Source organism: Bubalus bubalis, chromosome 18 (assembly GCF_019923935.1).
Source record: "Bubalus bubalis isolate 160015118507 breed Murrah chromosome 18, NDDB_SH_1, whole genome shotgun sequence".
Taxonomy (NCBI): domain Eukaryota; kingdom Metazoa; phylum Chordata; class Mammalia; order Artiodactyla; family Bovidae; genus Bubalus; species Bubalus bubalis.
The window spans coordinates 44,487,545-44,500,399 of NC_059174.1; the positions used below are offsets into that span (position 1 = coordinate 44,487,545).

Below are 12,855 nucleotides of genomic sequence, written 5' to 3' on the forward strand. Positions count from 1 at the left end.
GTCGGACATGACTGAGCGACTTCACTTTCACTTTTCACTTTCATGCATTGGAGAAGGAAATGGCAACCCACTCCAGTGTTCTTGCCTGGAGAATCCCAGGGACAGCAGAGCCTGGTGGGCTGCCATCTATGGGGTCACACAGAGTTGGACACGGCTGAAGCGACTTAGCAGCAGCAGCAGTCAGGTATTTAGTAGGATGCCCCACTATTGGAATTTGTCTGATGTTTTTCTTAGTGTGGTTATAGGTTATTGGAAGGAAGACCTCAGAAAGACAATGTTGTTTTCCTCATATCATATGAGGGGTACATGTTATCAACATAATTTATGACTATTAATGTAGGCCTTGATCACTTAAGGTAGTGTTTGTTATCCATGTAGATTCATTGATACTGAATGTATTTTATGGTTACAATCTAATGGGTTTTTCCTCCCTGATAGCTCAGTTGGTAAAGAATCCACCTGCAATGTAGGAGACCCCGAATCTATTTCCTGGGTTAGGAAGATCCGCTGGAGAAGGGAAATGCTACCCACTCCAGTATTCTGGACTGGAGAATTCCATGGACTATATAGTCCATGGCGTGGCAAAGAGTCAGATGTGACTGAGCGACTTTCACTATAATCTAATATACTGTTTAATTTTGTTGCTCAGATTGTTCCATCTTTGGCCATTGGGAGCTCTTCAGTTGGCCTTGTGCTCTTTGATATGTAGCCATCAAAGTGTATTGGGTTTTTTTCTGGAGTAATTCCTTACTTTCTGGTACTGTAAGATGCTCCAGGTTCATCTTGTGTATTTCCTGCTTCAGCCCTAGAATTAGACGTTTCTTCAGGAACCCTGGTTTCTTTTATTGAAGAATGACATTAGAAGCCCGGATACAACTGCTTAGGCATAGATGTGGGTGCCATTTGTTTTAGACCTTCTTAGCTGACAGAGCAAAATATACATTTATTCTGGTTTGTGTTTATAAAGTATTAATGATTCAGTACAGTTCTGATTAAAATTTTATCAGGGATTTTATTGGAACTTGTTCATCTGAGTATAAAATTTATATGGAAGACTAAAGCCTAAGTGGAACCAATGTGGAAAAAATTATATTCTCTACTTAAAACAATATGTGTAATTTAATAATGTATAGAAATTAAGTCCAAGTGGGTTAATTATTCAGATGTGAAAGGCAAAATTTTAAATTGTTCTGATACAGGAGAAAATCTTTATCTTTTGGGTTAAAGAACAATTTCTCAAGATATAAAAGTGGTAATTATTAAAAAGGATTGATACATTCAAATTCATTTAGTATTTCATAAGAGAGGTTCAGTGATGTATACACAATTAAGCTATTATATGGGATGAACTAACTGCAACATAAGGAACTAAAATTGTGGTCTGGAATATATCCCTGTAATAAGAAAGGGACAACCTGACAATACTAATAGACACTTTTTTTACTTAAAGGGAAATCTAGGCAATAAGCAAATAAAGATAATGTTCAACTGTATGATTAACTTGCAAAATCAAGAATAAAGCCACAGTAACATACTATTTATATTTTATACTTGCTAGTTTGGCAAAATGTTTTCTGGAGAGGAAATTAATCGGTAGGAACTCATGTATGCTATTTTGGGAGTGTATTTTGGGGGTACAACCAGTGTTGGAAAGAGATTGCCATTTTCTTGTAAAATGTATCAGGATCTTTGGGATTTTAATGTAAGTCCTATGCTTAATGAAAGGTTGAAAAGTTATTAAACAGTTTTTAGGATAGCTTGATTAATAAGAGGGAGTTTCAGCTTAATACTTTCCCGTTATTTCATATGACTTAAGTGGTAAAGATAGGTAAATATGCATACTGCTGTGATAGAATGTCTTCCTGCTGAGTTTCCTGCAGCTTCAGCAGTGCCTCACACAATAGGTGTGTCAGTGTTTGTTTAATAGCTAGTTGCAGGTATACTTCACAGCTGTTATTCTAGAAGTGAAATATTGTCTATGTTGGAATGTAAAGCCACTCACCTGTCTAATGATCAACAATTTTAACAGGAATTTGCAGAAGCTAGCAGACAGAAATGAATCTGGGTCTACTAAAATTTTGCCTTCTCTGTGTTGTGGTTCAAATGAGAATGCAAGCTGTTTTAAACAGATTGCTTAAATACTTTGAGGTTTCTGGAATATAATTTATCAATTACTTAATTTTCATTGCTTCTGAAGATTTGAGGAAGCTTGGAAAAGGTATCATTTGTTCAGAATATTTTGGTGTACATAAATATTTACTATTCTTAAATTATAGCCAGTTGTTTGGAGAAGAAGATGCTGATCAAGAAGTATCTCCTGACAGAGCTGACCCTGAAGCTTCCTGTGAGTAAACTAGTTGGGATATATTTTTTTTATTGACGACCACTGTCTTTATTTTGCTAATTTAATATTGGTAGCTTAAGGCAGGGGGAGGGGGAAATAATTGCTGTTATATGCTAGATAATGTATTATGTTCTTGTTTCATCTTTAAATGATGTTTTAAAAAATGAGTTGTGCCATTTTACTTGTGAAGAAACATGCTGCAGATAAATCTCACAAATCTAGTAAATAGAGCTGGGCAGGAGTTGTTCCCAGGTCTATACTTGGACTACTCTGCATGTGGCCTTCAGAAACTGAAATAGAAAAAAATGGTGATGAGCATGTTCTAATTCTTTCTCCTTGAATTCAGAATGTGTCACATGCTGGTGGCTTCCATGAGTGACCCCATGCCACCACACCCCTCAAAGGTGGATGAGAGATTCATTCTACACGAACTACAGTTGAAAATAAACTAGTGTTTGTTTTGTAGGGGAACCAATGGAAGCCGAAGCCAGAGCCAGAGCATCTAATGAGGATGGTGACATTAAACGTGTTTCCACCAAGGAATGGGCTAAATCAACTGGATATGATCCAGTTAAACTTTTTACCAAGGTTAGGATTACCGTTTTTATAACTGTGGATCAATTTTTATTACTCTGTTTTAAGGTAGTGTGTGATTTAATTGGGCTTCCCAGGTGGCACAGTGGTAAAGAATCCGCCTGCCAGTGTGGTAGACATAGGTTTGATCCCCGGACCGGGAAGATCCCCTGGAGAAGGAAATGGTAACCCACTCCAATGTTATTGACTGAGAAATCCCATGGACAGAGGAGCCTGGTGGGCTACAGTCCATGGGGTTGCAAAGAGTCGAAAACCACTCAGCACACACAGAGAACACAGCATTGTCTTAGTGAATTCATTGTGATGTAGTTGGGATAAACCGATTTGAAATCTTAACATGAATACTGAATCAGTATAGCATCTTTATAGAAGATAAATACAGAGGCTTATTTATGTACTCTTACTTATCTTTCCTTCCCTCACTTTCACTGATTTTCTTTATATTACTCACCTTTGGTTTCTGCTGTTCTCTTCTTAAATTCCTTTGCTGATTTTGATTATGCTTAAAATCAAATGTGCTTAACTCTGTTATGGATAGTGACAGTATTTTCTAAACTAGTGTCTACATACCTATTTCCATTCCAATTTGAGCAGTTGAACGCCAGAATAATCTGAAGTATGTCTCTAATCTGTCGTGCAACAGGTAACTTTAAGCATCTGCTGTGTGCCACACACTTAAAGTACAGAAGCTTTAACAGTGACGGAGACAGAAAATAGGGTCCCAGCTCTTTGTAGGGGAGAGAACTCAGAGTTTAGAAGGGAAGTCAAACATTGAACAAGCAGTTTTGAGTTCAGGGTGTAATGAGATTAAGTTCAAATGTATTGGAACCTGTAATAATAAGTAGACTTAACCCTCCTTGTTATTAAACATTATTACTGATTGGAATGATGGTACAGAAGAGGCTGTCCAGAGGAAATGACATTTCAACTCCAGATTTCAAAGAATAAGGGTGGGGATGAGAATGCAGCATGTAGAAAGTCAGTCTCAGGTTGAAGAACTGAAATAATTCCCATTAAAAGGGAGAGTGGAAGGAGGACTGTAAAGGTAAGCTGAGACTCTATCTGGCAGGATTTTCTAGGTCATGATAAGGATATTACACCAAGACAGTGGGAATCCATTGAAGGGTAGTCTGTAGGGTCAGTATAAGGTATAGGAAATATGCAGTGCACTCTTGTAGGACCTGGTGTTCCTCTTGTAACCAGTATGGGACAGTGCCTTCTGCAGTAATTGGAAGTAGAACCCATTTGCAATCCCATTGGAGTGTGGATTATCCATTTTATACAAACTGAACTTTGTATAACATGAGAAACCAAGAATACTTCCTGCTTTCCTGCTGGGCAGCAGGTGAATAGTGGTGCCATCTCTGAGGTAGGTAGGGAAACAGATGTGTGCATAGGGATCGGGGGAGTGTGGAAGGTGATAGACTTTGAGATTCCTCTATGGAACGTGAGCGAGATGACACATGGTTCTGTGGGTAGTTAACCATTTTAGAGATTTGGTTGAGTTAGGTTTATAGAAAGAGACAGAGTGTGAAGATCTTAGTATTTAATAATTGAACAGAGAAGGCTGTGGAGCTGGTGTTTGGAAATCCATGCTAATTCCCCACTACCTGGCAGGCTTTACAGCCAAGCACTAAGGTTCCTCTATAAAATGTCTCTAGCCAAATTTGTTATCCAAATCATACAGGACCCCTCATTTCCTTCCCTTTGTACCCATTTCAGATGTTACCAACTCTGTCCTTGTTCCTCAGGTAGAACAGAATAACTTAACAGTACTCAGCTGTGTGATTTTCACACTAAATTGTACTATTATTTGTATATTTGGCTGGTTTTCCAAAGATTAAGGATGTTTTATAGATACTCAGTTGAGTATATTTTGATAGAAATAGTTCTAACTTTTAGCCATATCTAAATTCATATCCGGTATATACAAAAAATGTGTGGAATAAATCAACAATAGGAAATACAGCTAAGGAAAATGTAAATCTATTAAAATCATCTGAAATTCCACCACATAGAAAGTGTGATTCGTGTGGTAGTCTCAATCTATATGTGGTAATGTTTGGTTTTAGTTTTGAAATAGGAATTGTTTTGTGTGTTTGAGGTTCTTTGTGGGGGACAGGGGAGGCACATTTCAGAGGTGTTGCAGGTGGTTCTTAATTTCTGTTTGAGCACTTTTAAAATGTGTATGCTTTATTGGAAGTACCCACAAACTTGAAGATGTTGCTAACTGGTACCTGTAGGCTCACTTCTTGTGGAGTTGGTGTGTAGTTACTTAGTCCCTTGAATGGTATGATTGCGATTGCAGCTGATCTGAGGAGCCAATATGGGGAAGTGGTTTGGGAGGACGGGGTCAATCAGCACAGGTCAGAGCTCCCTTGCTCTGCTTTTCTCAGCATCTCTGATTTTAACCGTTTCAAGTGTAAGCGTTGTGTGTAAAATTTCTTTTTACACAAAGACTTTAGGTGCGCACCTCCCCCCACCCCCCCTTGAGAATTGTTAATCTACTGCTATATAGCATGTCCTCAGATCTTTAAATCAGATTTTATAATGTGAAGTCAGCAGGGTAATTTTGTTATATTTTTATCAGGATAGGGACAGTAGGGTTCGTGGAATTTATCTTTCTTCCTTTCTGTCTTAGCTTTTTAAAGATGATATCAGATATCTGTTGACGATGGACAAACTATGGCGGAAAAGGAAACCTCCAGTTCCATTGGATTGGGCTGAAGTGCAAAGTCAAGGTGAAGGGTACATTTTTCTCTTTGGGATTCCTAAGTTGGAAATTCTCTCACCTGAAGTCTTTACATAGCCTTGTTATTTCTTGGTATACAGTGGTTGTACACCCATGGTAAGAAATTGAAATAGTTCAGAAAAGTATGAAGAAGGAAAATCACTGGATGCCTCATCACCTGGAGAAATAATTACTACTAACGTTTTAAGGCTGTCTTGGTGATAACTGCACAGAGACACAGGCAGTTGTGTGGTCACTTTACGTAAATGGAATCATACTATTTACATACTCTGACTTGCTGTTCTCAGTCTTTTTTAACCTAGTCCCTTATCAGTTAACATTTAATTGTTTCATATTCTCCCTGATGTAAAGTGTTGTTCCTTAAACTTTGGGACATATTTGTAGCTTTGAGTGAGGAAAAACTAATGTAGTAGTGACTGCTTCCTTACCCGTCTCTTTCAGCACATTGTGTCTCAACTTGCTTTGCATAGCATTGTTTAGCATCTTGAAATTTAAAAGGTCCCAGGAGATTTAGGGTGTCAGTTTGAAGCAGTTTCCTGTAGTTATCTACAGTAACAAATACTTCCTTTTACAGCTCAATTCTAGTATTGCTGTGGTAGCTTCCACTTATTGATACTGTATTCTGGGCATAATGCTTATTACCTTGTCTACATTGTATTCTTGAATCCTCCAGTAATCTGTGAAATTCTGAGAGTCTCACAGCCTTCCCATGTCAATATTGACCATTTTCTTGCTTAGTTTTGCATAATATTGACCAGTTTCTTGCAAATGTATGCATAATTGTATCATAGTGATAATTACTTTAATGAAATTTGTTTCATATAATTTTTTTATTGTCAGGCATTGAATGTTAAACTGAGTAAAGGAAAGATGTTAGGAGTAAATTTCTAATACTTCTTTTCCAGGAGAAGAAACCAGTGCATCAGATCAACAAAACGAACCCCAGTTAGGTCTGAAAGACCAGCAGGTTCTAGATGTCAAGAGCTATGCATGTCTTTTTTCAAAGAGCATTGAGACTTTGAGAGTTCATTTAGCAGAAAAGGGGGATGGAGCTGAGCTCATATGGGACAAGGTTTGTGTCGAAAATGTGTGGCAGTTTCTTGTATATAAATGTGTGTTTTAGTTCTTGAGCTATATCAGAACCTAGTAATGTTGGGATATTGTTTTTATTCTACCAGATTTTGAGGACATTGTTTTGATGTTTTCACCTCTAATTACTACATTGAACTATGAATTTTCTATATGTGAATTTAAGCAATATCATAAAACCTCATTTTAGATTCTAATATGTTCATAGTTTGTAACTGTTGACTAGAAAAATAATGTGACTTATACTGTAGTAAAATATTTCTCTGACTTAAGAAAATAGCCTTAAGAGAGCTTCTTACGTAATAAAGATTTATTAATAGAAGTCATAATATCCTTTTGGAGACAACAGCTCATGGGCCTTATTTGGCCTTGAAAGTAATAAAATTGCCTTACTATTGAAATAGTTAATAATGCTTTGAGTTCTGAGAGACTTATCAGTACAATAAGGATATGTAATTATTTTTACAAGTTAAAACAATATTTAATAGATCTTGCAGTTAAATGTTGCATTTTGGGATTTAGTGAAATAATTTTACTTGTTTTTAATTGTACTCAATACTTTCTGTGACTATAAGTGATTAATCTGCTAAAGTTTGTATGTTCAGATTTTGGTAAAGATTTGCCATTAATTTCAAAGTAAGGAGAAAAGTTTGATCAATTTTAGAGACCTAAGATAACTTTTAGAGAAGGAAATGGCAACCCACTCCAGTATTCTTGCCTGGAGAATCCCTTGGACAGAGGAGTCTGGTGGGCTGCAGTCCATGGTATTGCAAAGAGTTGGACACAACTGAGCACAAGATAGCTTTATATGTGCAAATTTTGAAATGGGGGTTGAATCAGACATCTGAAATAAAGCTGGTAAATTTAGATTTTGGAGAGTTACAAACATTAGTCTTTAGGTTTTGTGTGCTGTAAGGGATCAGTATTAAAACTTTTTTTCATTGTATTTTTATAACTGGTGTAGTAGGTTTTCATCTGTATACAGGGACTCAATAACAAAACTTGGGACTGCAAATTGTTACTCTCTGTGAGTAAGATCTGTAACTAATGGATGTGATAAGCCAGCTGCCTGGGGAAGTACCTGATGGGCCCCGTTTTGGGTACTCTTAAGTAATCATACTTATCCTCACCACAGCCTTACAAGATGTTTATATAATTTTCCCCATTTAACACATTAAGCAATTTGGGGTCGGGGATTTATTTGCCTGTGGTTACTCAGCCAGCCAGATAAGTATGTGAAGAACCCACATCCTATCAGTGCTTTTTCTTTCATACTTGGGCGTTTCTGCATTATGGGCTAGGATAGTTTTTCTCAGTTCAAAGCACGAAACTTTTGGTGAAATCGAATTAAAGTAGGATATATGCTTAGAAATAATGGCAATTGTAAAGGGAAAACTTTCTTTGTCCTGCCGCATCTGAAAAGAATCAGCCAATATAGGACTGCAGTGTTTGTGAAGGGAATTGGGAGAAAGAAAGCAAAACGAGGTATTCTAGGTATTTCTGAGGCTTTAATGAAGTAGCTTTCTTAAACCAGTCTGTATCTTCATCCCTGAGTTCTGTACTCATCAGACAAGCTTATTGACGATATGGACCCAGGGAAGGTTTGCCACCATCAGTAAATAGAATCGGTGTTCTGATCTGTGTGCTCTTTGTCTCCAGTGCATTTGTGGACGCAGGAGTGAATTCCTAAAACCTGTTGGCTCTTGGCAGGCCACATTCCTGTATTCCTGGAGCTGATGATCCCAAGCAAGCCCTTGCTCACTTCTCATCCAGATCAGCCTTTCCCTGGAGGCCATTTCTTGTTCTAGTTGACGTGTTAGAAACTTGTGAAAGTGCTGTTCTGAAAGCAGTACTAGCCAAATTAGTAAATTTGTGGGGAGACTTGTTAAATTGTTTAAATTATTGACAGGATGACCCATCTGCAATGGATTTTGTCACCTCTGCTGCAAATCTCAGGATGCATATTTTCAGTATGAATATGAAAAGCAGATTCGATATCAAATGTAAGTTGTTTGTACTTCAGTTGTATCCTCTAAATTCTAAGTTTCTTTTTTTGTTTTTTTTTTTTTTTTAACAGCTAAACTTTTTTTTTTTTCTTCCAGCAATGGCAGGGAACATTATTCCTGCTATCGCTACTACTAATGCAGTGATTGCTGGGTTGATAGTATTGGAAGGATTGAAGATTTTATCAGGAAAAATAGACCAGTGTAGAACAGTGAGTGTTTCTATTTGCAATTTTAAAATTAAAACAATAACATTTGGTTTAGAGCAATGGGAAAGTAATTGTTCAAGTTACCTTGTGAGTTGCATGTTTAAGTAAGCTTCCTGGAAGTTACAAAAAGGAAAACACATTTGCTTCTCTTATTTTTGTCTAAAATGGAAGCAGAAGCTAGTTTGCTCTAACATTTCTAGTTTTACTGAACTCTTACAACTCATACTGTGGGTCCTTTGTATTAACTTTTCTTCACTGTTTTCCAATTCTAAGAGTATTTTGGTTTTAAAATTCTGTTTGGTCACTTTATAGTACCCTGTTCTTCAGGCATTTTTGTCAGTCTCCCTTTTTATTTTAAAGTTTGTTATTGTAACTTTATGTTATTTTTGGTTGTTTTAATGCCTGAAATCTTTATGGATGAGCTTATGTAATTTCTGTTAGATCTCTCTCATAGTGTTTGTTTGCTTATGTGATAGTGTATATATATATTTTTTTAAACAATTATATTTGTTAACACGGTATCTGTGGTAATTCTTTAAGGACCCACTGAAGGTGTATTTCTTCAAAGAGGATTTGTGTTTGTTTATGTCTGGGTGCCTGGGGTTCTACCAACTCGAGGCCACTTTCACATTCTCAGTTTTAGTTTCTTAGCCCACATATATATTCAGACAGCAAATCTGCATGAACCCTATCTTACTGTAATGAATTATAAGGAAGATATTCTTCCCTCACGAAGCACCAAGGTTGAGATTTCTAGCTATTTCTGCAGGGAAGAAATTTTTCTCCTCTTTTTTTTATCCTCCCCTTTATGTGAACATCTTCTATCATGAGTTTCCTACATTAGTAGTGGTTGGACTGGGTTTATCTCTTAAGAATAAAGCCACTTGAATATTCCCTTTGGATTCCTGCTTTCTTCCTGAATTGAATTTGCATGTCTGAAGATACTTTGCTTTCATACCACTGAGGATTTAAAAAACTTCGTAAAAATATTGGAGCCAATATTTTGCTGTTGTTTTAGGTTCTCCTTTTTGCAGTAATGTTAAAATAAAAGGACCAGTTTACTTTCAGAAATGTCTTTTAAAAACAAAAGCAAAAAACCTAGTCTAGTCTATGATGGTACTCTTAACTTTTCAGTGTCATTATTAATGCATTCTTAAAATACTTTTTATTGTTTCCATAAAATTTCAGGGTAAGGGAATGTGGAATCATAAGGCCAGTCTGACATCTTGGTTCAGCTGTTTAAATTATTTTGGATATCATGTTTTTAATTTCTGAGAACTATATTTTTTTATGTCTTATCTTTTTATAGCAGCCTGAACAAGTGTCTTACTTTGTCCTGTAACATTTTTCTTATTTCTTTACTTGATCATCTCTGTTCCTCTCTTGGGCTAATGATACCCATATGTCTGGGCTTCCTTTGTTCCCATTTATAAATGAATCTCAGGATAGGTTAAAAGAAGTGTTAGCCTGAGTATTAGTAGTGTTAGCAGTTGTTTTTATTACTGTCGATTTCTCTTAGCGGAGTTACCCTCCCAGTGAAGATCAACCATTGTCCCCTATTCCAGCCCTGGCAGTACAAATGTATACGCCTAGTATTCATTGTGGGGAGAGGCTATAGGAGGCCTCTGCCTAGCACTTAATGCCTGTCAGGGGATTTACTTCTTTAAGTTGGGGGGAATCGATAGGGTTCTTCCTTAGAGATAATTCATCTTAACAGATACCATACTACATGGTAGTTCCATAGTAAGAATTTGTGTATTAGCGTCCGGTGTTCTCTTGACAATTGTAACTTCAGTGCAGTTTGTTTTTTATTTCCCTTGGTTCATGTAATTTTTTCTGTTTGTTTGTTTGGGTATTAGGAAAATGGTAATAGTGCCAGACATACATTATTTTTCCTTTAGTTATGTGAATGTTAATATCACAGTCATCAGAAAATTAGAAAAGAAATGCAGCTCATTTGGTCCTTGTATCTGTGCAAACATTAGAGAAATTAGTGCACTGGTCTTGTTAGAAATTGACTTAAAGTTGATAAGAATAACCACTAGGAAGGCACTCCAAACTGATTCAATGATGATACCACAGACAAGCCCTTATTCATGCTAAGTTAGTTTGTAGAATAGTCTAGTTTTCAGTACAATGAGATTTCAGTAAGCTCAGCCTTATTTACAAGGTGGCTAATTTGAAAAGGTTGGGAAAAAAGTCAGCCTTTTAAGGTCTTGATTTTCCTTATCCTTTGCCATCTGGAAGGGAATATTTAAGTGAATGTTCTATGGTATATAAAATTATAACTCAGATTCCTGATTTCTACTTGTGTTTTTTTTTTTTTTTCGCCAAAGATTTTTTTGAATAAACAACCAAACCCAAGAAAGAAGCTTCTTGTGCCTTGTGCACTGGATGCTCCCAATCCTAACTGTTACGTATGTGCCAGCAAGCCAGAGGTGACTGTGCGGCTGAATGTTCATAAAGTGACTGTTCTCACCTTACAAGATAAGGTAAGTGCAGAGCCTGGTTCTCTTCCACAGGGTCACTGTTCGTAAGAAAAAAACAAGTCCCCTTTTGCCTTTTACAGTGTACTGTGATAAACTAAAAGCCAGATAATTACCCTGAATACTGAGGTGTGTTCCTTTGCCATCTGTGTCCTGTTGACTTTTCTCTCTGTGGTTCCAGAATGTGTGTTTCACATCCCAGAGAGGAATAGGTATATTTGGCTAGAATGTGGACCACAGGTGGCACATAGGTAGGTAGCATAGTATCTTTACAAGCAAATTCTGTGTTCCTTAGGTTTCTAGTGATGGTGTATTAAGCTAGTCCCTGAGGCGATGCATTGTTAGCACACCTGGATTCACCTGTTGAGCTTTGGTGTGAGAGATGGACGGTTAAGGTATGGTTTGGTACTATAGCCTGGTCCTACAGTTCCTCCTAGTATTTTTTTTTTTTTAAATTAGGAAAGAGCAAGTGACCTGAATGGGTGTCACTTCTCACTTTGGAAATCACTTCACATAGTTCCTCTGATTGTGTACATTGTGATGTTTCATGTTTATATGCCTCCTGACATGAAGGACTAGACTTTGTGGCCCTCAAGGCTGCTTGAGAATGAATGGCCTTTCTCCCAGAACTGGTTACATTGGACAGGTTGATTTGACCTTATGTTTTGGATGGAGAGGGAGCTGGACTTGATATGTTGGCCAGCAGAGGGTGGTTGCCGCTTGTTCTTTCTTAGGAAAGAAATGATTATAATTGGTATCTACTCATTCTTGAGCTAAAGGTAATTCCACATATTTGGAGTGTAATTGGACCTTTAGAGAGTTATCTGTTGTTTGGTTTTTTGGCTGGTTTGTTTGTTTAGGATCAAGTAAGATTTAATAGTATTAATCACTCCTGATCCATCTTGGAATTTGCGAAGGGGGTATGGAACTTGGGAAGAGATGGAGCTTGGGAAGGGGAAGACTATTTATCACAGAATCAGATTGATGAGAAGTTTTTCATCTATAAAACATCTTCCAGTATGGAGTTGTAATAGAGACTAAGATAAAATATGTCAAGTGTCTAGCTTAGTACCTAATCTGCTGGGAAGGACAAAATACCAAGAGCCAGCCAAGAGTTCTTAGTCCCCATCTGGAGGAAGTGTTACCTGCTCTTTATCAGTGGTCAAACATGAGATAGAACGTGCTGCTGCTGCTGCAGCCAAGTTGCTTCGATCGTGACCAACTCTATGTGACCCCATAGATGGCAGCCCACCCAGCTCCCCCGTCCCTGGGATTCTCCAGGCAAGAACACTGGAGTGGGTTGCCATTTCCTTCTCCAATGCATGAAAGTAAAAAGTAAAAGTGAAGTCGCTCAGTTGTGTCCGACTCTTAGCGACCC

At 37.3% G+C, this 12,855-nt stretch overlaps 1 protein-coding gene across 3 annotated transcripts in view; it reads left to right on the forward strand.

The window, feature by feature from the left end:
- UBA2 (ubiquitin like modifier activating enzyme 2) overlaps nucleotides 1–12,855 on the forward strand; it is a 32,316-nt gene that overhangs the window by 10,154 nt on the left and 9,307 nt on the right. For all 3 annotated transcript variants that reach the window (XM_006043209.4, XM_025269029.3, XR_003104610.2), the window contains 7 exons: nucleotides 2,277–2,344; nucleotides 2,811–2,932; nucleotides 5,580–5,679; nucleotides 6,596–6,762; nucleotides 8,689–8,782; nucleotides 8,882–8,994; nucleotides 11,328–11,483. In XM_006043209.4, coding sequence (XP_006043271.1) covers nucleotides 2,277–2,344; nucleotides 2,811–2,932; nucleotides 5,580–5,679; nucleotides 6,596–6,762; nucleotides 8,689–8,782; nucleotides 8,882–8,994; nucleotides 11,328–11,483 — 820 coding nt within the window. The remainder of the gene's footprint in view (nucleotides 1–2,276; nucleotides 2,345–2,810; nucleotides 2,933–5,579; nucleotides 5,680–6,595; nucleotides 6,763–8,688; nucleotides 8,783–8,881; nucleotides 8,995–11,327; nucleotides 11,484–12,855) is intronic.